The 26,914-nt window shown below is 27.9% G+C and overlaps 2 protein-coding genes across 2 annotated transcripts in view; one reads left to right on the top strand and one right to left on the bottom strand.

Annotated features, from left to right (window-relative positions):
* Positions 1-26,914, top strand: part of LOC113554287 (pickpocket protein 19-like) — a 68,214-nt gene that overhangs the window by 2,065 nt on the left and 39,235 nt on the right. The gene's annotated exons all lie outside the window — the stretch shown is intronic.
* Positions 4,132-6,045, bottom strand: LOC113552653 (the record flags this gene model as incomplete). Its single annotated transcript, XM_026955499.1, has 3 exons — positions 4,132-4,529; positions 5,737-5,835; positions 5,985-6,045. Coding segments are annotated over 3 exons (558 nt in total), but the record flags the coding sequence as incomplete, so codon positions are not given.

Here is a 26,914-nt window from a genome sequence, read left to right as displayed (position 1 = left end):
ATATATATATTATAATTTATAAGTATATCAATATATCATACTATGGCCGGTGGGGTAAACGAAAATTTATATGATTCATTGTATTTCGAATAAAATAAATTAGCGGGATGTTTAGGTACTATATTACTGTGATTTATGTTAAATTGTTTAAAAATATTAAAATGCAATTAACTTGATCTCGAATAACAGTGATAACAACATTAACAAAAAAAAAACTATCAAGTAGGTAATAATTGCTTTTCTGAACAATAGGTAACGATTGTGTCTCGTATATGTTGCAATGGTTTTATTATATATTTGAATATATAATAATAAATTGTTTAATACAGTAGTTCCCAAACTTATTTTTTCCGCTGTGCCTTGCTTTGAATACTGTAAAAGACAGAACAAAATAATTCTATACATTTTAAATTATTTACTATGAGCCGTAGATTACGGTGCTCTTAGAAAGTGATCGTGGTGCATAGTTTGGAAACTGCTGATTTAATACTATGCAAAACACGATTCTGAGCAAAGACGATTTAACTTTATTAACAAAAAATTATTTTAATAACAAATAAAATTACTAAGAATATTAAATGTTAATCTCTCAAAAGTATTAATTATATTCGATTTGCACTTCATAATAAGTTGTTGATCACAAGATTTTTTTACACTAGAAAAATATAGATATCGCACACAATAATAAAAAAAATATCCATAATTGTTAATCTTTACTCCGTTCAGAATCTAATAAATTCTTAATGTAAAGTTAATAATTACAATTTAATATTTTAATATTGGTACAGTTAATTAATCGATATTTTCCCTACCTATGTATTTAAAATTGTGGTCCCTATATGTTACACATGTATTATGTAATTACACGTGTAATTCGTGTAGTTTTAATATACGTGTATTGGTTAGTGGCACTTGAGTTTCGTGTGTATTTTGAATACACGTGTATTATTGTACGAGTATATTAGTTCGTGTTTTTTAAATACACGTGTAAATGAGTCATTAATTATATATATATACAGATCTTTATCATATATATTTTTATAAAGTATATTAATGTTAAAAATATAATTTATTTAATTCTGAAATTTAAAAAAAATTATAATTTCTATTATTAATGTTACAATAATTTAATTTTAGATTTAAAAAAGTTAAATAATCGATTTTTTTTTACGAAATAGGTTTGTCATTTAAATTAGTTTAATAGGATGAGTAATAATAATAATAATAATAATAATCGAATAATAACCGAATAATGTATAAAATAAATATGCAAAATAATGTTTTATAAATAATATTTTTACTAAATCCAACAGATATTTGTTCATATTACTCGGACAAATAATAATGTTTACATTATTAGTATATATATATTTCGTATCCTATTCTTATAACATATAATAATTATAATGTACTATAGGTATATTATATTTAAGTTAGTTATTAAACTACATATTTATCGTGTTAGGGGGGGGTGGGAGAAGAGCAAACCGAAGCACTTACTCCGGAAGTCTTGATCGGTAGGAGGGGGGAATTACCAAATAATAAGTGAATATAATAACAGCTTTTATTTATTATATATAATGACTGTTGAGTGATGACTGATAAGTATTATGAATACAAATTACAATTTTTTTTTTTACTTTGGCTATGAATACTTCTGTTTTCCATACGGATTATCTCTGAGATTATCTATGTTAAACATTTATTATTGTAAAACGTCAAGCAACTATTTGTATTTAAAACACATTTTTCTTAATCAAGTATTTACAAATTTTTTTTCTTCCCATTTTTTTTCTGGTACATAATAAAATATGCAGTGCTGTAGCAGTGGCAGAATTGAGGGGGGCTAAATTATGAAAAAGTGCTAATTTTACACTATGCTCCGGATAAAAAAATATGCTAGATACAACCCTGACTATGATTATTCTAATTTTTAAATAAATAATATTATGTAAATATTTTTACAACCTTAATAAAAACAAATTCAATAAATAATTAATGTAGAATTTATGTTTGATGTGAATTTGTAACTAGAAAAATCACGGACAGTATAATATTTGAACAAGGTAAAAAAATAATAAAAAAATAATAATAGATAGAATACCGTGTTAGTTATTGGACTTTCTTTCGTTTTGTGCTACGTTTAATTGAATGGTTTTAGCAAAAACGAGTACCTTTGTCAATTCTTAATTAATTATAATAATATTGCTTAATAAATATAATTTTAATTCGTGAAATATTAATTACATGAATCACTTACACGTGTATATTAAATACAAATTAATTATTAATTAAATTAATCAATAGCACGTGTACACTATAATAAACGAATTTCTTGTACACTTGTATTTTAAAAACACGTTGAAAATCATTACCTCTAATTTAAAACAAAATAAATTAATCTTTTTTGAATCATTTATACAAAGCTTAAGGTATTTTTAATCTGATTAATTATTTCTAAAAAAATAGTCTTTAATATGTTTAAAAAAAAATCAAAATCAAAATAAGAATATTATTATTGAAGTAAATATGGGAATGATCATATATACTTGGCGAATTACCCTAAATAGTTCATTGTTCAATAACGTGTAATAGGTGACTATTATAATAATAAATAACCTACGTGCAAACTCGATATTTTGTTGACAGGGACTCCTATTTAACTATTCATAATAAATAATAAAATTATTGTTGGGTAGTTAATGCCAACACCATATTATTATTACTTTATATTAATTTAATTTAAATACATTTTTGGAATGTAATATAGTTTATATTTTTAAATGTCGTAATCGCATCCGCATTCTGCAATCGTATCTTTTTTATATTTAAAAATATAAAATATCTTTTTTGTCGTGTTGAAATTAACCGCAATAGTACCTATTACGAAAACGATAAAACTTCCGCAATCGTCTTACATACAGTACATCGTAAATATTTCATTTAAAATAAAGATTATTCACGATTCGGAAATTTCAAGGTATCCACTACCTACAATTATAAACCGCGGTGGAAAAAACATTTGTATAATAATTGTATGTTATGACTAGTTATGAGTATATACAGTGCGACGCATATTATTGTATTCCTACCAATAATAATAATTATGTGCATGTGAGTAGATGTTTATCAGTTGATAAGAATCAACAAATTGTGTGTTAATTTTTTTTTCATTACTGGATATGATCGCTTTGTGAGTCAGTTTGTTTAGTCGATTTTATTAATTAACAGAATGTTTATATTTAATAATATAAAAACTAAAAATATTTAAGTCTTAAACTTATAATATTTTTTCTTATTCAGATCATAAACTACTTAACGTTTTTTTTAGTGTATAAAGTATATATGCCATTCCCTATTTTCCAATTTCTAATGGCGTAAACATATAAAGCGCATACATAATATCATATTAACGCGTAATGACTTGTTATTTTTTTTTTAAAACGAAACAACTAATGTCCTACTTGTTTTGTTTGAATGTTTGAAGTAAATTAAAATTATAGGTTTTAACTATATCTAATATACGTTATGCATTTATATTGTATTGTGTTTGGCAAATGAGACATTGTATTTTTAACTTGTTTAAATAACAATCAACATTTTTTTTTATGTCAATAACTTTTATATGTAAAAATATAAAATAAATTACAGACAAAAGTTATTTTCACTTATCATAAGTATATTTTATGATAGAACTTTTATTTTTTTCTAAATATTGTAATAAATTACTTTCTAAAAGACAATAATATAACATTTTACAAAAACACAAGTTGTAGAAAACATCTCTCGTGTAAAAATGCTGGACAATATTATTGGTCACTGAGAAAAAATTCGATATCGTTCCCTTTATAGTTCATTCAAAATTACCTTTTAAAAGTAAAACAAACGCCTCTGCACTCCTATAAAAAGTCCAGTGCAACCGCTAAACGAGTCCAATCGAATATTAAACATATATATTAATACCAAATCAACAAAGAAATCTTATAGAGTAGTGTTATTCCATTGTGGGAAACTCATGTATGTCACATGTTTCCACAGTCATCCAGAGATGCATGTGGCGAAGTTTTATAAGTTACGCAGTTTCGTAGTCGCATTTACGCGTAACTAGTGGGGGGGAGGGAAGGTTAAGGTTCAAGTGACACAGGTGGATTCCCCACAATTTGCTACCGCCACTCTGAGGTATCCTTTTTCGTTCGGTGTCAACGTATATTTTACTAACCTCGTCTTGCGGTTGCACCGAACGTTATATGAGCACACGCATGCGGTGCTCAGGTTTGGACACATTGTAGCGTGAGTTTCGTTAGCCCAATATTCTTTGATAATCGTATCACCGGAGTAATCGCAATTGGAGTTGATCAATGTCACATTTATTTCCGGATCAATACGCATTGAGCATCTGTAGGTTTCACACACACATTCGCAAAGCTTGACGGCATCGGGTGGGAAATGTACATCTGAAATTGTGTCGGCATACATGAGCAAATTAGCCTTGCACAAATGCTTGATTTTTGATTCCGAAAATTTATCACCTGTAACCCATGAGTTGATAATATTTAAAAATTAAACAAGACTAATATAGAACTCAGAATTATGAGCAGTGAAGCAGGAAGCAGAAAGCTAGCTCGAAGACTTATTTATTAGGCGCATTAAACAGTAAAGCGGATGATTACTACTATAACAATGCATAGTACCTACTCTTAAATACAACATTATAAGGGGCAATGAAGCGAAAGAACGTTAGAACTTTTTTCTCGAGAACTCGAGAAAAAAGAGCACATAAGACGAGCTATTTATATAAGTTTGTAAAAATCGTAAGTTAGTAACAATTAATTTATCTGATGGGTTTGATATGCCTAATTTAAGGATAACAAAGTGTAGTTATTAATAGTATCGTGAAAGAAAAGTCTAAGCTCTAAAGACGATCACTTAAGATATATATTGTTAATATTATAACAAAACGATACAAGTTACCTATGTCGAAATAAAACCCAATTGGAATAAAGTTCATTTAGACTGGTTTGTTTACTTTCAGTACTGATATTGCCAGAAAATAATATAACTAACAGTTTAGTATCAACCAATACAATCAACTTATGTGTAATGGTTGAAAAATGACTACACGAGTGACCAATATGAATTTTGTGCCTTTGTTTTTCGCTATACTATGTATATATTTATTGTTTATTTTATCTATTTACGTAAATGTGTATGTATATATAATCACATGCTTGCGTAAGCGATCCACAGTCAAGTCCATTCTACTCATGGTTTTGAAATTCACTACATAATTCGGTAATTTTAAACCCATGAATGCACATCGAATCAAATATTTAAATTTTGCACTTTAAAGGGGACTGTACATGGATTTGCTGACTCGTGGATAACAAATATATTTAAAAAAAGAAAATATATATATATAAAATATAGTTATTATAATTGGATATCATTATTGACTGGTATTTTATATTTTGCGATAAATACTCAAATTTATATGTTAAAAATGAGTGTAATTTATTAAGACAGGGTAAATCTACTGGCATTTAATTATTTGTTACGAGAAACACCATGCAGGGCCTACTAATAGTAATACTAACTGAGCATATCTTAAACGTTGATCCCGGTCCTGCCTCTGGAATTATTACCTACTGCACTCATATTCCAGCATGTATTTTATGCAATATTAAACTTACATACGTGTGGGTATAAAAATAATAAATACGTATACACGTAACGAACCCAAGATCTCCAGTGGGTCGCGGAACTTTCCTTCGCCACACGGTGGGGCACTGGAGAATCCGTCCGTATTGTTTTGACTCGGATTTTGGCATTTTTCGCCTTAAAATATTAGCAAAGTAAATATAATATTAACTATATAAAAAAATATTGTTGAATACATTTTATTTTTTATGCGGTATACCAAATTAAGTTAAAAAAAAAAAAAAAACGATAGTTATTGTCAAAACAAATGTATTCTAAAACTTTACTATTTTTTATCGCGATCCGATAACAGACAATCGACTGTAGCAGCAATAATAACAATGCATATTTTGAAATCATAATATTATTTAGTTTAATGCTAATACAATTATCAAAAAAAAAAAAAAAATTTGCGAAAACTATTATAATATACAGACGAAAGACTCGGCTAATGGCTAAACGAACCTTTTAACGATTAATTATTTGTACTATAACAAGATGTTACTATAGCATCAATATAATATATATATATATATATTTAATGTGTTCTCAATTTTATTAAATTCGAAATAATTAAAATCAATATTTTACAGTTTATATGATGCGTGATGTGCTTAGAATATAGCAACAATTCCCCCAAATTTATTAAAGTTTTTTTATGCGATACCCTTTAATTGAAACCAACTTTCTATTAATTCTAACAGCAATGATTATACATTAAAAGCATAGGTTATACTAGATGACCAAAAAAAAAAAAAGTGAACAACTAACTCTCTGATATGTTACTGTAAATCGGAAATGTCGATTGCAACGCGAATTCAAGTCCTATTGGGCTTTATGCATCCCAATTAATTTAAGTATGCTGGTAGTGTCCACATAGACAATATTTCACAAAATAACGCATTAAAGTAGAAATAAATTATGTATAAAAAAAAAACAATTTTATAAAAATTTAATTTAATTTTACTTTATTCACATCATTATACAAATATTGATTTAAATATGAATTAGTCTTAGAAAGTTATTACTGCAGTTAATTTATTATATAATTTATTTTTGAAATTATAAAAACGAATTTTTTGTTGGATGAATTTATAATATTAAATAAAATTCTTAGTGGCATACATATTGACATATTATTGTACATGGTCAAATTAGTATAGTGTATCACGATTAATCGATATTTATTAAGTATAATGTATATAACAAAATTAATAAAACGCATAACACGAATACAATGACAATTTTGTACTTAAATTATATATGATTTTTATTTTTTTTTATATAAATTTTGGTCTGGGTATATTTTATACATATGTAAATCGTGGCCCGAGTATATTTGTATATATGCAAATTGCGGCCTAAATATTTTTTATTCATACGTAAATTACGTGTAGTGATATTTTTGAAAAATCAATATTTTCATTCCATTTCTCCGGTTTAGGACTGGTAATGTAATTGTAAATTATAGAATACTATAATAGTTATAATACCTTTTTCGGAGACACAATTTACCTACTCCGGTTCTACTATAAAGTTAATTTGGAGTCGAGTGTACCTCATTATTGCAATAATTGGTGAGTTAAATTTGAACTAATTAATAAATCGTTGCATACAAAAAACAATTCTGAGCAGAGACGGTCTGTTACTTTGTATTACTCAGGAGCAGATCCAGACCAAGATAACAGTGGGGGTAGGCGATTTTTAAAGGGCACACATTAATTTTGATTAAGTATTTATTTAGGTACATACATATGTTATTTTCCACAGTCTCGTACAGAACAAAAAAAAATATTTTTTATTGTAGATAATAGTAATAAAAAAATATGTCACTATAATTTTGTTACCCTTGAAGTATAATTACGTCAAAAACTAAAATCAGGAACTTGAACTATTTTTTTTGAAAGAACGGAGGAGGGAGGGGATTGCCCCCCTCTGGATCCGCCACTGGTATTACTAAATGTATTTATTTTACTATCAGTAATACGATATAAATATAGGCGATAGCGTAAAATGAATATAAATATTTTGAAATTCCATTGCAATATAATACCACGAAATATAATAATAGGTAAAAATATATACATAGAACTTTATAGTCCAACGAATATTTGTCAGTTACAACAAAATGACCAAAATCATTATTTTTTGTTTAAAGACTCAATTTTGTATTACAATTATTGGCGTCTAAGTCCTCTATAATTTATAACATTTCGAACATCCCCCGAATATCCGTTGTTCTTTCGTATTTGATAATATTTTTGTCGGACGTTACTTAATAACATAAGTTATACAGGCGTTTTCACCGTAAACCAACGCGCGTTGCTGTTATACAATATTCTGCTGTTTATGTTGTACTAATATAATACATATTATAAATTGCGTTGTGTATGATGTTATATGGGTACTTGCAGCTCCCGCAACAACGATTTATCTACTGTGTCTCGACAACGATTGTCAGGCTTGTGCAGTAGGTTCTTGTCGAGTGCAAAATACCACCGTGCACAGAACATAATATTATCCAAAGAATGTATATAATATAGTTACATAAACAATATTAGTAGTTATGATATTTTCGTGAATATTATAAAGCTAGTATGTATAAGACCACGATTGGAGGCTACCATTCGGAATAAATTATTGAGCGGGAATCTATTTCCGGCACCCAAAATGGAGAACCAGAAGAATAAAAACCGGTCGTCATCGTTTCCACAGCCTGTATCTCCGTGCATGCACTTTCAAAAGGATATTATAATATTAATATAGAAATGCAAATAAATTTGTAACCTACCTGTTGCAGATCCGAAGCAACGACCTATCCGGCGGAAGTCGTTCGAGTGGTTTTTGATGGGTGGGAGTGTGGCGACTGCAGCAGATTGTTCGCGCTTAAACTGCTGTGACCTATATTATGATATAATACATAGTATGATATAATTGCCGCCGCAGGATCAATCTTTTCATAAATCGAAAAACAAAAATATACCTATAAGTTTTTGCCATTTTCAAGATTCTGTCAAAACTACAACCTCCGAAGGTTATATCGGACAACGCGCGCGAACTCTCTATTCGAGTGCATTGCACCAGCGGCAATTATTCGTTTAATGGTTTTGGCGGTTGAAGTGGAATTCGATGCTTTATTATGTCAAGGTTTATACAATTTATTAAACATATAATAATGTACTAATGTAATAAGAACGTGTTTAAGCTTGTTCACCCTCTGCAGCTGCATAATAATAATATAGATATTGCATAGGTAGGTTTATTATATTAAGATAAAATAAAAGTTCAAGTCAAAAGGGATATGTTAAATACGTGCCCATCGTTTCGGATTTTGGTGTATTTTATTATCGAAGTAACGCGAGTAAAAACTATTACGGTCAGTTCAAGGCCCAAACCTGAAAGAGTCTTTGAACTCTGAGTATAGTTGCCTGATTAATTTAGGGCCCATCTTACGAGAAATTAAATTGAAATTAAAGTACGGGATTTTAAAATTGTTAAATACACTTTATAAAATATTAATGTATATTATGATTAATTAAGAAAATATATAATCATACAAAAAATGGAAATTTATCTAAATTTAATCTTTTATTGGGTTCAAAGAAAGACTTAAAAATTAACGAAATAGTTGGTTCAAATTATGTTTAAATCTTATAAGATAGCAAAAGAAATTAAATGACACAATTTTTCAGAATCTGTAAGAATAATAAAAAAAATCATGTTTTGGTCAAAACAGAACATCAAAAAATGTAATGTTAAATCTTTTTTAAGATAGTAAAACACTTGGCTATCTTAGTTATATATTTTTTTAAATGTTTCGTGCATAAATGCGTAATTTGGGGGGAGGCTAGTTAGTGTTTAATACTTCTATAGTTTCAGCGGAAATGAATACCGTTATCAGTTACGCAATTAATATGGTTTCATGTTTCTTATTTTGTATTAATAAATTAATATGTTTAGAACAAATATTATTTTTAATATTATTTTATTATTTATTAATGATTTTTGAATGAGTTCGAGGGAGGTGTTAAGTTGCTCATTGTATAATTGATGATCATAAGACTAACCAAAAAAATATGAGGTTTCGTCTTTTTTTTTTTTGTAATTGTATCCATGGTTGAGTGATTTATGAACTGTTAATAATAATGCGGACCGGATTTAGTCATCACAATATAAAAAAAATATCATCTTTTTTACGATGACAAAGTACGTATGTATAGTAGTAGTACCTAGAATAATTTATAATTTGAAATGTATTATAATTCACAAGGCAAGCTTTTTTTGTACATTATTAAAACACACGATATAATATTTAAATATATACAAAAAAATATTGAAATAATGCAAATAAACGATATTAATAAAAACATTTAATTAAAAATACGTATATATTTAGGAATAAAATGGGCCTCTTTGCTGATTTCATCATACTCAGGACAGGCTTGTTATATAAATAATTAGTTGCACACACTAAAACATGGAATGGAGTGAATTTACGCAAATTAATACTATAGAGACTTTTGCTTATTAGTTCGGAATATTCACCTCACCACTAATGAGTTTAGATGGAAATCTTAAGGAACACTATAGATTCTTCTGCTATTGAATGTGACTAAATTCAGTCGTTCTAATACACCGGTGTTTAGTCGTGTGGAAGGCACTTTTCATCTGGAGGAAAAGACACGTACCTATTTCAATAATGTGAACTGGCAATTATCACGCGATGTGAATTATTGTGAGTATATTATTATATTATATCATATCACCATCACACCAATATTCCAAATAATATGTCTATAAATACGGCGAATGTCTTACAAGCGGCGTGATAAATTATTATCGGAACAATAAATAATATCGGTCGGCTTTTTAAAACGTTTTGATTCTTCGAAATCGGATTGCGTATGTCCATATAAAATTAAAAAAAAAATGCCATTTGACCTAACGCTAACGTGCAGGCTATATGGCAAGTCGGTTATATTTTATCCGATCAAAAGTCGTAATATTATAAATATTTATATTATTATTGATATCGTATTTTTAGGTTAGGTTAGGTATAGGTTCGTATAGTTTTCACAGCAGGTAATTTATGATCGTTTTACGATTTTATTTGAAAAAAATGTAGATGTCTATTATATAAGTTTCGAGGCTCTGACTGCAGCATCTGCAGCTGATGCAATAGTTGCAGCGCCGGCGTACCGCGTCACCGTAGTCGTCGGCAACGTATACCGTCCGACGAAAACGAACGGATGCTCAACAATAATATATTATATTATATTTGTAGAAACGCGCGTTACCTTAAATACGCACGTATTACAATATTATTATTATTATGTATGGAATAAGGAAGTTTTTCGGGGTTCTTTGACACGCGGTCGTTGACGCCGCCTCGATGCACAAATAATCATTAACCGAGTATATTATAAAATACCCGTTTCCTCACTACCCTCACTGTCAGCCACCCACGAGTAACCGACCGCCGACGCCGCCGCCGTCGCCATATCCGGTCGGCCGGCGAGCGCGTCGTACGCAGACAAATATCACCGAACGCCCGCGTGTCACGCGATCCACCGCGGCCGTCGCCCTAGCAGCGATTGCCATACGAATTTATTTCCACTCGAATAAAAATAGGTATATGTGTCACGTTTTTTCAAATTTCAATTTTTCCGGGTAAAATATTTGGCGATTTGCCGTCAGGGCGCGTTTACAGATATGACTTTTCTTATACAGGACGATTCACTAAGCATCGTTCGTACTCTTTTCCTTTTTCAATAATGTAGTCATTTCAAAAACGAATCTTTGATCTTTTTAAATATACGTATATAGACCGTATTTTTCAAGTTCTTGAGATTTTTGCATGATGATCTTAATAGCGGATCGATAAATGTATTGGTTTTACAATAATAAGTGTTATTTTTTGTTGGTAATCGCTTTTTAGAGCATTAAAACTGGTTTAAATTTTTAAGTTTGGGAATGGTTTTTGAAGAAAATTAGATTTGGTTTATTTTTTTATAAATACCGATAACAATTTATAGATTGGTAAAAATACTTAATAATGTTCTTAATAAGTTGTTTATTAGTATATAATTTTTAAATATATTGACTCTTTTATTTTTTTTTTTTAATATTTAACAATAAAAACGCATTATTGGGTCAAATTTCTTGAAAACTTAATTTAAAATCACACGTAAGTTGTTTTTATATTAACAAAAAAAATAAAAAAATAAAAAAATATATAATTTCAAATTTTTTTTTTGTATTTGAAGTTAAAGTTTTTATAAATTTCTTCAAAATCATGAAACTTTACAAACTGTATTAATTTTGCAGTAAAAAATTAATAAAATTTTCAATTTCTATACCTAAATGTTTGAAAACTTAATACAATATTCTTCATAAGGATTTTATGCCAGAACTCAAATAAATAAAATATATTTACAAATACAATTATTTTTATAGATATTTGTAGTTTTAATTTAGATAAAATAATGTTAAACGATAAATAACGAAATTTATTTTGGTGTAATTCAAAAAAATTATTCTTGGGGATTTAAAACTTTTACGAGTATATATGTTCTGAATTTTACTATATCCAATGACATTTAAAAATATATAAATTGATTTTAGGTTATTATATATTGATGCTATGGTCCATGAACCTATTCACACAATTTCACAATAATTTTACTAAGAAGTTATTAACTCGATAATTATTATTATTAATGATAAATTATGGTAAAAATATTTTATATTATTCTAATAATTAAATGCCTATTAATAATAAAATATATGCAATGTTTTTGGAAAAAATTAAATCATCCCACTATAATTTATTATATTAAAAGTAAAATAAATAATTACTTTAAAAACGATATTAAAAAACATATAATGTAATTTACTTAATGATGTAAGATGATAGACCGCGTTTTTCCGCTTAAAATTGTTTTTCGATTTTACATTATTTTAATAATGATATATCATTAAATTCAAATTTGACACACCTATCACAGTAATCCACTCCATACGTCATAATGTACAACTAACTTACTCTACAAAGGCTAATATACCTATATAATAATAGGTGTGAAATATTAAGGAGCTATAACTATTTGGTCATTTTAGTAGGTACTTAGTATAAATCTATTAATAATAAATACTTAATCCAATGTTGCATTTATTTTATATTTAACTATTTATACAACTTTAGTATAAAAATTCTAATACCTGAGAAACTAATCGTTCAAATTTTGAATATATAAATATTATCCACTAAATAATATAAAGTAAAAAGACACATTTTTTCATTTTGAAAATAGAAGGTTAAATCACAACAGGACACTTCTTATTAAGTAGTACAAACAAATCTCAAGAAAATTTAATAAATATGGTCTGAAAATATATTTAAAATTTATAAAATTGGATTTTGAATAACTACATTATTGAATGATAAAAAGAGGGTGATCATCCTTTATGAATTACCCAGTATAATTTATCGTAAAATCATCGTCTTATATATTCCTGAAACGTCCGATATAATATAATATGATAGGTCTGTTAAAATATTATAACACATCACTTATTATTATTATGGTAATAATAACGTTGTATAACGTCGCAGTAATATTATTCTGATTTCCGGATTATATATGCATAAGATCCGAAATTCCAGACGATCGTTTCTCATCTCCGGGCACAGTGTAAAGCTGAATCGAAATCTTTACTGCTTATTTATTATTAAATTGCTCAAGAGAACTTAAAACTTAATCCACGTAAATGATGGGCAATTGTTCGTAACCAGTAAGATTACTGAATTCTTAAATGAAATTAATCATAGTACTAATCAGCCTTTTGCAAAACATCTGCAGGTATCAGAACTGTTTGTCACTTCCTTTGTTCATGTTTTTAAAGATATCTTCTAATTATATGTACCTAACAATCTGTTAGAATCTGTTAATATGAATTGATTTTCATACGTATCATCATTGATTATATGTTATTAGTTGATAAACAAAAATATTATTATAATAATTTCATATATAATATCATATACTCATCAACTTCAACTTTAAACACGATTTTAAAATACTGGCTTTGATGTTATCAATGTTACTTTGCTATTTTTTCACCATTGGAATTTTCGCTGATATTTGGAAAACAAGTATAGTTACTCCAGTTTATAAATTTGTAGGTGATCCATCATTAGCCACGGACTACAGGTTGATTTCTGGTTACTAATTAATAGGTTAACTTTTTGAACTTGTCTAAAGGAAAGTGAAACGTAGTATTTTATTGATCGACATGGTTTTATTCATGAGTTGTCTAAATTGTTTCTAGCACTCAAGGTCTACCACTTACATTTATGTTTTTTCTTATAAAATGCTCAAGTAGATGTTATTATTACTGACCCATTCAAAGTACATATTATACAATATTATAGAATGGGGTGTTTTAATTTTAGACCAGTTTGTGGTTGATTGCTCTTGTGGTTTTATTCGTATTAAATAAATAAATCTAATATTTTGTTGAATCTGTTGGTAAATTGTCTTGTTAAATTTAGTAATTCTCAAAGGAAATGATTCCTTAAGTTAGGTTCCCTCTCATAATATATTTTAATTAATATTTAATATTCTTATTTTAAATTTGTTCTCGTTATATTTCATTGTTTGCCGATGAAAAATAAATATTTTATAAAATTTATTGTCAACCAAATTATTTTAAAAGAGGAACTTGATAAGTTTACGGCTAACGTGATTAATATTAATTACTTACCCCACATTTTTATTTTCGCTAGATTTAACCTACATATTAACACCATTGCAAGAGAAATGTGTATTCTCAAATTTATCCAAAGGAATTTGACTAGCTTTAATTCGGTTTTTTTCGTGACATTTTAGTCTGATATAGTTAAATATATTTTGGTGATATATTGGTTCAAATGAGATATAAAGCAAATAAATCATCATATCCAGAACTTGTTTATGATATTTACTTTCAATTTACACAATAATTGCAAATAATTAATCATCACCTAATAACTCGACTCAAACTTGGAAAAGAAGTTAGTGATACAGAACTTGGTCGGATTATTGAGGTATGATTTTACTATTTATTGCACGAAAGGACAAGTATGTCGAGTTGACACGAGGATTGAGAATGGTGAATGACGTAGTGAGTTGATGTAGCACCCTTTTATAATGCTGGGTGAAGTCATAGGCGTTATACCCATAGTAGAAGGTATATTCCTAAATATTATAAGTATATTATGTATGCAACTGAAAAGTTGCAGCATGAACAGCAAATGAATGAGGTTCTTTCTGGCATTAAAAAAAATATTTTTTACGTAACTAAATAACTACTTGTAAGAACTTTTAATTATTTTTAAAATTAATTAGTTTAATAATATGAAATTTAATAAACACAATAACAATGGTTTAAAGACCCTTCTGCAGGTATAGTGTTTTCGTTCTCGTATACATGTATTAATGACCTAAAAATGTACAATAATAATATCATATAATTGTGAGTACTACCACCTACCAATTCTAAACAATCTACCAGGCCAAAGTTTTTACCTACAACATATACGGAGTGTTCTATTTGAATGCATTAACTTTTTAAATCACACATTTCTATTTTTTCTATGTACATATCATTGCAATGAGTTTCTTTTTATTGATTTATATGATAAAAATATTGTTGTTCACATATATAGTAAAAGTTTCTCGACAATGTATTACATACGTAACGGCAAAAAAAAAAATAACAATAAAACTATTTATTCATAATGTGATATTAATATATCAATAATTTTAGAAATGCGTTAAGTCGCTTTTAATTAATTCTTGCGAGAACAGCTATATCGTAATACTTTCGCGAGAAAAATTCAGAACCTAAAATTGTATAAAATATAATTTTTCAAAACTACGAAAAACTGATAGATTTGTATAATTATATATCCATTAAATTAACCAATATCATCCTGTATACATATACTAACTGTGCACAATATACACACAGGCGTGCTCGCGAGATAATATTATATTATTACCTATGTTCGCGTGACGATTGTGCATAATGAATTCATATACACTTTGCGTAATATAATATAAAATAATATAATAATAATATTATATAATAACGATGTGGCAGGTATATAGGTTATACAATATAATAACAGTTGGCAGTTCATACCTCGGGTACCTAACTTACACGTTTATATTAAAATATAATATAGTTACCTATGAAGAATAACTACTAAAATTGTATAGTTTCGACCGTGTATAGCAAATTGTATTCGCAGACATTTTCGAAACGACTAAATTATTAGGTACCTACTTTATAGTGAGAAACAATAAAGCAATATTATACCATCGGACCGACATTCATGTTATACAGTATACACCAGCGGTTCTTATCCTTTTGTAAAACACGGACCCCCGATGAAAGATTTTTAGAAATCGCGGACCCCCAACCAATTTTTTGTCGAATACCTTTTTTTTTTTTTACAAAATATCTGATGTTATCATAGCCAAAATTATAATAATTATTTTATATTACAAATTATAGAAGTAGACATAACAAAACATACACATTTATAATTATTTTTATTAAACTTAATTTTTCATAAAACTGTTATATAAATTATTTTATTTTTAATATTCTTAAAGCTGCCGTGGACCCCCAACATGAGGATCGTGGACCACCAGGGGATCACAGGTTGGGTATGCACCATAATCAGAATTGTATCATAGGAGAGGGGTTTTAACCATTTGTATAACATTTATCTAACGTATACATATATAATAAAATATGTTTGGTGTTTTTTATAAAACAAAATTTAATTTCCTGCCATTTATCTTCCAACCAACTTGCATGGGGTATATTATTACCTCATATAACTCTTGTAAATTTGTTGCTGTTTTGCTTTAGATGTCGTATTTTGTGCAATGAAAAAATTCTACGTGATGTTACAGTGTGTGTGTGTGTGTGTGTGTGTGTGTGTGTGTGTGTGTGTGTGTGTGTGTGTGTGTGTGTGTTAGTGTATGTTTGTTCGCAATAGGTGTATTTTTTTCTCGTTAAATTTCCACACGAGATTTAACTGTTTGCAAATTGCTTATTTTCTTAAGGTACGGTTTCCCTGCAGCGTCAAAGAGTGGAACAGCACGGCGTCATGACGCCGCGTCTAGACGCTTACCTATGTTCAGACCGGTAGTTGACGCTAGACGCTGCAGGGAAACCGTACCTTAAGGCATCGTTTATTGGACAACAATGACAACAATTAAAATTTCCTGTACGGACGTACAAACATGTTATGCATTATGACAATGGGAGATGGTCAGGATATGCCCTAACTCACCTGCCCTTATAAAACTGGTATTCTTTTTTTAAATACTTGATTAGCTAGTTTATTTCTTCCGGGGTCAACCAGAGTCCGTCGCCCTTGATTTTCGTGTTAAGGTCCTCATCGCGAACCGGCTTGGCAGCAAGCCGTTCTTGATATTTCGTACAATCCACATTTGACAGAAATCGTCTAATCTTTTCCTTGATCACCTTCCCACAGCGTGTCTCTACGGTCAATAATTGTATTTTGTTAAATGTTGTTTGATATTTGATTATTAAGGGGTTCTGAAAGGGAAAACAACAAAAGATTTTTTAATTTAATTTAAAAAAACAATTTACATTTTATAATAAAATATACTTGTATGTTATAAAAGTTAACAATTAAAAAAGTTCGTTTTCTTTTAATATCATACCTCAGAAAATGTTTTAATTATACTATCGTAATTTATGGTGGAGCACGAATAACTTTCGATGTTTATGTTTATGATAATGATATTATTACAAATTCAAAACACAAAATAAAAATATATTAATAATTGTAGGCATATTTAATTCAATGGAGTTATCGGAAGATTAAAACAATGGGAAAAATAGTTTCTTGCCCCTTAAGTTCTATCGGCCAACATGATATTACACTATTATTATTGTCATCGAACGCGTGGCGTGTAACACTATAACTTGACCTAACCTACCTACGCATATTATATCATTACGTATTATTACTATAAATTGTATCGGATTATATTATGGTGCTGAAACGCGCGACTGCGGTTTGACCCGCAGACGTGTGTACAGTGTATGTAGCATTATATATAATATAATAAAACACGAAAAATAAACGTCTCAGATTTCGTCAATCGTTCTACTTTTTTGCGTATGAATTGTATAAATATATACACGGCTATAATACGAGTATATTATATACAAAATATAGTAATATAGAAATATTATGATATACATCACAGTCATCGTTACGTTTATTATTGTTGTTGTTTTAGGTTTTGGAACGCAAACGCGTTTGCCCTGAAAAGACGTATTATTATCATTATTACTATGTTCTACCTATACAATGTATATGCGACCGAAGTGAAAACAATATATCATTTTAATAATATGTATAGCAACGCACGTACGTTAGACATCATGATCGTCGCATACCTATATTGTATAGACATTATTACGTTTATTATTAATATAATAATATAATATTGGAACTAGTTACATAAAACTGGAAAACGGAACTCGAGTGGTCTCTAGAAAATTGCAGGAAGAGTTGGATTCCTGAATTTATATTTCTTCGAATAGGCCACACCACAACCGCCGTAGCCAAGGTTGACCGAGTATACATACCTATTTTGTAAACGCATTATAATATAATAATACTAATAATAATTTATTAATGAACATTTTTTTATTCAGTTGAATGCAAGTAATAACCAAAACAAATTAAATTGTTGATGTTTTATGTACAGTTGATTGCATCATTACCTTCCCCGCAAGAATTCAGCCAAATAAAAAAAAATGTTTGCTAAATATTTAGCATGTAATTAGTGTATAGTTTGCATACTTAAAATAACAGCGTCGGTCGGTTATAACAGGTACCTATACTGTATCCGGACGTTACGGGTTTTTTCCCTCAAACGATGGCCCGACGCCAAAACACAAAATTCGAAAATAAATGTACCTTATAATTTATAAATTATAATAATTACAACTGTAATTTTATTACAATATTAGTTGGCTCCTGTTTATATATTTTAACAATATTTTTATTATTGTCATTATAAAAACAAAAAAATATCAATAAAATAATAACTATATAATTTATAATAATAATGTGTTAAAGATTGGACGCTAGAAAATAGTTATGATTAGGCTTGGGACTTGATATAAATATTTGAATTTTTTTCTATTGTCTTTATACGATAATCTTTTTTTTAATTTGAATTACATCACACACAATTCAATGATTGCGGGTAATTAATTTTCATTTTTCAAGTGTTTTGTCTTGGACAGTTTTTATGTAACGTATTGTCTTGTTAAGACTAAAACTTTGTAATAAACTAATTAGTAACATAAATTTTAATTTAATAAAATCCTTCAATTATTGTTTAAACAAGAGGTATCAACAAAAATGTTTATTTGAACATTTTATAATTAAGGTTTTAATATGTTTTTCATGTATTAAAGCAATTAAAAATAATGTTGGTTTTGCAGTCAGGATAATATTATATTATATTGTGATGCTATGAACAAAATCACGAGTCAGACCGATATAGATACTGAGTTCATAATATTATTTTCAATAGTTACCATGAAGAGATGAAATGAATAGTTGTTACTGTAATAATTTATACCCACTTAATTAATATACTATATATCAATAATCAATTATTATTGTAATATAAATTAATACCTATCACTTACTCACAGTGGTGCTTAGAACATTTTTTTGGGGGTGAGGCCCAGACTTTTTCTATATCCACCACCATATCGCCATTTTGTTTTATTTCCTTATTTAAACTGAGATTTTCATTTAATTATAATTTAATAATAATTGAATAGACCCACTTTGTTGTAGCTAGTAGAGTAATAATACAATAATTAATTTTACTTTTTTAATTCTCTGTTGCACTTAATCGCTCTCATTCAAACTATACAAAAATTGCATAAAATCCAAACCGTAGTAAAAATGTCAACATTGTTGTGCTTAAAAAACGTTGAGCCGCAGAATGCGTCAAATGTAGTCAGAATAAATATATAATAAATACAGGTAGTTATATAAATAGGCTAGGATTTATAAACACAATATAACTCACTTGTTAGTTATATCATGGGACACGGAACATGGCTATAAAGTCCCTAATAGAATTACACTGTATAACCTACACTTATATAAATTGTATGGTAAATTAGATATAATACATTTTTATTAGTTATTTTTTATTTATTACTATAGACTCGATGCTCTACTAGAAGGTTACACATGCGACTACCCCGAATTAACCCGGGACTCACCCATAAAAAACAGCCTTCGCAACGTCACGTCTTATTATTATGTACATAGAAATCGTTGGCGGTCGCGCTTTATCGTCGCCGTGATGTAGTGGTCTATGAGGAGAACATTAGTTCAAAGATAATATTATGGTGATAATCATGATACTGTCACAAAAATAATTGTTTTATAATATTATACTACCTAACGACAACAATCGATGTAATACATATTGTTTTGCCACGGCGGCAGTCCCACAAGGTCGCGCAGGATGCTCGCGGAAGACGCGGGTGTGGTGCGATGCATTTTCAGCAGACGTGTGCGTGTGTGGATTGATTTAATTAATTTTTTTTCGTCAGCCACTCGCGAGTACATTATCGACTTAATGTGCACACGCATATACCGGATGATTCACTGAGCATGTACGTTCGCAGTTTTTGCATTTAATAATGAATTTATTTAAATTCTGATGTCTTGAATTTTCAAATAATTTACTTAATCGTGTTTTTAAATTATTAAGAGTTTTTGTGCCGTTTAAGGAGGATTTTGTAACAATACAAACTTCTATTTTTCAAATGAGACGTCTCTCCATTTTAAAATAAATTATTATGTGGATTATGTTTTTTAAGACTTTTAATGTAGTTACCTGATTCAAAATTCGAATGTATAGTTTTTAAACTAATACAATGTTTATATCAAGAATAATAGCCCTTATAGATACTTATGTTTTCAAAAATATATGATAGACGTTTATTGGATCTAATAGTATATTATAGTTTAAACATTTTTATAAATTATAAAATATAATATTGATAGATTAATATAAGCTACTAAAATCGTATTGCGCATCTGACGTCATGTAATAACATGATACCTAATATACAATTATCATTACCTATATCCTTAGTGCACAAATTAATTATTTAAATAGGTAACTCAAAACTACTTGTTCGAATTATGATTTGATATGCCAACATTTATAGAACAATTAACCATAAGATTATTTACTGTTTACAGGAGAAGTGGAGAATTGTCATTTAAAAATCAGAAGTTTGTATCACCACAGGACACTCTTTAAGTAGTCAAAGAATTTTATATTATTGAAAATATATTTAATATATTTAGAAATTCCAAAAAAAATCAGATTTTAAATAACTGTATTATTGAAGAAGAAAATGGATATGAGCATGTTTGGTGAATCACCCTGTATATAATTAAAATATGGTCGTTTCGTATAGTGCAAGCGTATTATGTGTATATACACAATCCACAAGGCTGCTGGGTCTCAGTTTAATTTGATTTTATTTTCAATTCCCACTATTGTATATAGGTTTATAGGTTAGATAATATATTTGCAGCTTATAGTTTCGAGTTGATTCGAATCGAATTTATACGATTAACGAAACGTAACACTCGTAATAGTATAATAATACATCATTATTGTTCACGTGTATAAGACACCTAATATATTTAAACTATAATAATATAGCCATTAGGAAGAGTTTGTTTAAACACGCGTTTATAAATGCCTATAAATGTGTGTGTGTACATAGTACACATTATATTATTATTTTAAAATGTAATTTTAGTGGTGCACACGACTCATTATTGAAAACACATATTTAGTGTGATAAATTAATATATTATAATTTCGTCATCGTGCCATTAAATCATGATAAAAATCGACTTTCACAATAATTGAATAATGGTATTACTGTTCGGTCGAAATCTAATATGATATATATATATATATATACAGGTGTAAGTTTGCAATACAGAAAAATAGACACCCAAATACCATGGGCTACGGTGGAATTTAATTATTAAACTTTAATGGATTACCGAATTATTATTACTGTCAGTATTATTATAAATAAATAATAGCATTTCGGTATGGAGTCATAGAGTCGACTAGTTCTGTTAAAAGTTATGCAATACTACTGACTTTGAAGTAAAACAAATATTAACTTTTATCCTCGTTGTTACAATATTATTATGCTGTCAGTCTCGCCAGCCTATTTTTACTTACATGGTTATGGTTAAAATACTATAATACTATATACATATACGCGGTATATATAACGCATATTCGGGGTGATTTTTCATTGTAGAATATTCTAGTATATTCCTAAGGACGATGCCACATGCACGTGTGTTGTTTCCGTCTATAGTACAACATGACAAATGTATGATAAAGCATTAATTTTCGATAATACCTTTAATAACAGAGTGAATTGTCTTAAAGGTAACATTATCTGCGTTTTCCCATAAGTTTTTTAAATCGTATACATGCAAAATATTACAATTTAAAAATTTTCATAACTTAAAAAAATCGTAAAAATATTTAAAAATTCAAAAGAAAATACAGATAATATTCTTATTTTAAAATTTGATAATAGGTGAATTCACTTTCTTATTAAATGTAACTACGCATAAATTTGCTATGTTGTACGTTTTAAAGACGGAGATATATATTTTAAACCATAGTATAACCTTACTAAACCAGGTACATAGTATTCAGAGGTTTATATGTACTTCGCTCTAGGGTGAGCACTTATTGAAATTCCTAGGAATGATCCCGGAACCTAGGAAGTAATATTCTTGTTCCGAGGAATTTCGGAAAATATCGATAACGGAAATTCCCAGGAACACAGATACTATCAAAAATGGTAATCGTATTCAGTGTTATATACAACTACGCGTCTACGTACTATATATTGTACCTATATATTTTGGTATAGTTTTAACATACCTAAGTAAAATACTATAAATATTTTTTTTTTAAATGCGCCTAAAATCTAAAAAAAATATGTATACAATTCATCATAATAGTGAAAAAAAATTAAATAATGACCTAAAATAAATCAAAAACGCAAATCTGATCAAAAACCTATCAAAAAATGTACAAAGCTGTAAAATAGAATTTTCTAATACTCAATGAATTCCTAAGTAGGTCCCTAACTCAATCTTTTTGTTCAGAAAGTTATGTTTGATATTAAACTAATAATATTTTTTTTTTTTTTTACTAATCCCGAGTCTTAAAGTTATGTGGAACATCTTTGACAGGTACATTTTATGTAATAAATGAATTAAAAATAAAGTGTCGTTTTAATATTCCGATTATTATATGGAAATTCATTATATTTTCAATAAAACGTTAAGTTGTACTAGCTGGTAACAATTATAATCATATTTTTATATTATATTAATATATAATTTTAAACGGACGATTTCATCAGCTATGGTAGGTATTTATTTTATATAAATGATAAATGTAATGCTTATATTGAAAGTTGCAAGTACAAAGAAGATTCTGTTATCAGAAAACTTGCTGTGTGTTTAGATGCAATCACTATTGGCTCGTGACTGCTTCTCAAAGTGTATTTTTAAAACACAATTTATATTATATAGTGAGAGGAGATAGAGTAAGACAATATTTCAGTAAAAATCACGCTCTGATACAATATTGTCGTAAGATGTATTCCATTGGCACTGTCCTAACGGCGTTTTCAGCAAATATTTAAACTAACTACTCCATTATTATTATACTTGAACTATTTAAAAATCATATTCCCAACAAATACATTTTGATTTTAAAAAGTTTTATTTAATTTTTTTCTTACGAAATCTACCGTATTCAGTATATTTTACATTCTTAAATATTATTATATAGTGTCTGATAATAAAAATAATAAGTAGTTTGCGTATATTGTGTTTTCTCAGAATTATCATGCACTGTAGTTGGAATTTATTGTTGTAGTCACCATAGATCGCGGAGATTTTTTCGTTAACAGTCGGAATCATATACATGACGTATAATAAATGATAAATGTACCGATAAACAAAATTTAATAATTACGAAACCATTTCTTACAACGAAGATAATAATAATATAATAGCGAATTTGATTGAAAACTTATGATTTATGTTGTAAAATGAGAGTTCATATAATCATGTTTTCAGTTTTTGCAGTGTTTAATAATTTATTCATATTTATAAGATTCTATATTGAGAATAATATTTTATGATGGCGTGTGTATAAAATATATACCAGACGATTCACCACAAGTATGCTCATCAATATATTTTTTCTTAAGTAATAATTTATTCATTTAACGATTATCGGAATTTTCAAGTATACTTGAGTATTATATTTTAAATTATTTAGATTTTTTATACTATCATAGGAGTTTTCTTTGTCAATACATTTTTTTTCAAATGAAAAAAACTTTTTTTACTGTAAAATTATCAAGCTGTTAATAATAAGTTATTTTTATGACTATGTTGATGTATCTTCCAAATCTCAACCAATAATTTCAGAGTTATTAAAATGTATTTATAAAGAATATAAGTCATCATGAATTGTTTTACAAAAATATAAAATATGTATAATATTGAATGTAGTACTTATTACATTCGAACAATATTTATGAATTTTAAAATGTTGAAAAATGAATATTAACTAGTGCAATTTTTAAATCTTCCATATATTGCAAATCAACTATCATAGGCCTGTTATCTTTAGTATACTAAGTTAAATAACTCAACAACTTATCGTTAAATTTCAATATTATATTAAAATTTACAAAATATATATCTGAAAATTTACAAGAAAAAATTGCAATTATTAATCAAAAAAGACGTTAGTATGGCCATAGGATATTCTAAATAAAATAAATTTTTTGTCTTCGATAATATGGTCTTCAGTATACTTTAAAGTTCTAAAAGTCAGTTTTCAGATTAATTAATTATTCTAGGTTTAGGTATCACTCGATATAATATTATGGTTTCATAATAGCACATATAGTTTTTCTTCATTATATCTACTTGTATAAATAACATATTATACGCGTGTACGTCACATTTAATACATTATTCGCATACGTCTGCAGCGCACAACATATATGGTTTTAATACTATGATGCTGCCTTCTTGCATAAACACAAGCGAAATGAAAATAAATATCGAAAAACGGTACTGATTCGCAATCACCATTGGAATAAGAAGATATCCAGAAAATAAGTTAGCTGCGCACATCGTCATCGAAAATATTCCCATCGCATACACACGTTTCACGGTTGTGTGTCGGTGTTGCGTCATCTGCAGGATTGTATGGTTTTTTTTTTTTAATGATGACCACCACGTCATAACAATTTAAATTAATAAAATATATTATTACTGGGTTACCCATAATAATATGTATTATATACGTCATAATATAATAGGTACGCACCGTAGACGTCACTTACCTTCTATATTATTACATATGTATATCAATGATGCAGTGAACGGAATGACGACATATTATTATACTTACGCCATAACTACATACTACCGTATTATGCGTTTATTATATATGATTTAAGGAGATTATATTTTACCGCGGAAAATCGATATTTTATTAGATCTAACCTAACGCAATAACTATAATCGTATTCATTACTGTAAAAATGTTTAAAAACAAAAACATCAAAATGTTATCTGCGAAGTGTGAATCGAAAATTCTTGCCCGGTAACGTCATTTATCGGAAATCCCCCGGAACACGTAGGAATAAATTAACGGGAATCACAAATAATTGTCGTGGAACAAATTGCAGCTTACACATATTTTTTTTTAAATTTATTTAAAAAAATGTTTTTTCAATGTTTCGTCCATTTTTGGCGGCTTGTTATTTTTTTAAAGTCGTTGATGTATTTGTTATTTGTACAATTATTATGTTATGTGTTAAACTGTTAGGTTAACTGGTTAACACCACAGATTGTACACTGGGGAGGTATTTGTTTGGCCATTATAGGAACTGATGTATTATCTTTATATGGTTTATTCGAAGACGATTGATTACAATTTTTTATCTTTTGTTTAGGCTCGGAATTGGCTAAATTACGCATTATTGTAATGCTAAATAATGGTGTATTTCACTTCAATATTCAAGGTTATAAAAAAACGTTATTATGATAAAAAATTAATTCTAAAACTTAATGATGGCTAAAAATATAAAAACAAGATATTTTATTTCAATTTAGATATTCTCCAGTCATATTAATAAATCTTTTATGATTTTGAATAATAATAAAATTGAAATTGAAAATGTTTATAATTAAACTTATAAAATAATTCGTAATTTGTATTTATTTAATATTACCTACTTAAATAAATATTATGCTAATTATAATATCTGTAAAAAAATTAAATAACTAAAAAAAAAAAACTAAAATGAATAACTTATTGAAAATGTATTATTTTCATTTTATTATTTTAAACGCTCAACATCTCAATGTTTCATAAATAAGTATGACGACAAGAACATGTTCTGCAAAAGATGCATACCGCAGAGCGATGATATAAATGATCAAATTATACAATACGAATAATTTATATTTCTTAAACATATCGGAGTTGCAATTAAGAATTTTTTTTGACGTTAAAAATAAAGAACTCGAATAATAACAAAAAGTCTGGATATCCTATAAAGCTATAGCTCATATGCCACACATATAAAATCTACGCTATTCGAAGTAAAATGTATACGTCGGTAACATACGATAATAGATATACTAAATACTAATTATTAGCGTTAAGTTGTTCTGTTTGACAAATACTTGCAGGTAAATACCTATTGTTATTTATTATGCGAATAAACACAATTCAAATTTGCAAATCATTAAATGTATATAAATACATTGTCTCGCTAGCCTACAGTGTTTATGCTGATTTTTATGCCTAATTATATATATATATATATAATATTATTATTATTACTGTGCGATTTGTATTTTAATATTGTCTGCCACTTTGTTGAGCGGAAGATAGGTCAGCGGCACACACACACACACACACACACACACCGATAGATTGTAAATAATTTCGACGTTTGTACTTTGTAA

The sequence above is a fragment of the Rhopalosiphum maidis genome, chromosome 2 (assembly GCF_003676215.2).
Source record: "Rhopalosiphum maidis isolate BTI-1 chromosome 2, ASM367621v3, whole genome shotgun sequence".
NCBI lineage: Eukaryota > Metazoa > Arthropoda > Insecta > Hemiptera > Aphididae > Rhopalosiphum > Rhopalosiphum maidis.
This window is presented reverse-complemented; position numbering and strand designations above follow the sequence as displayed.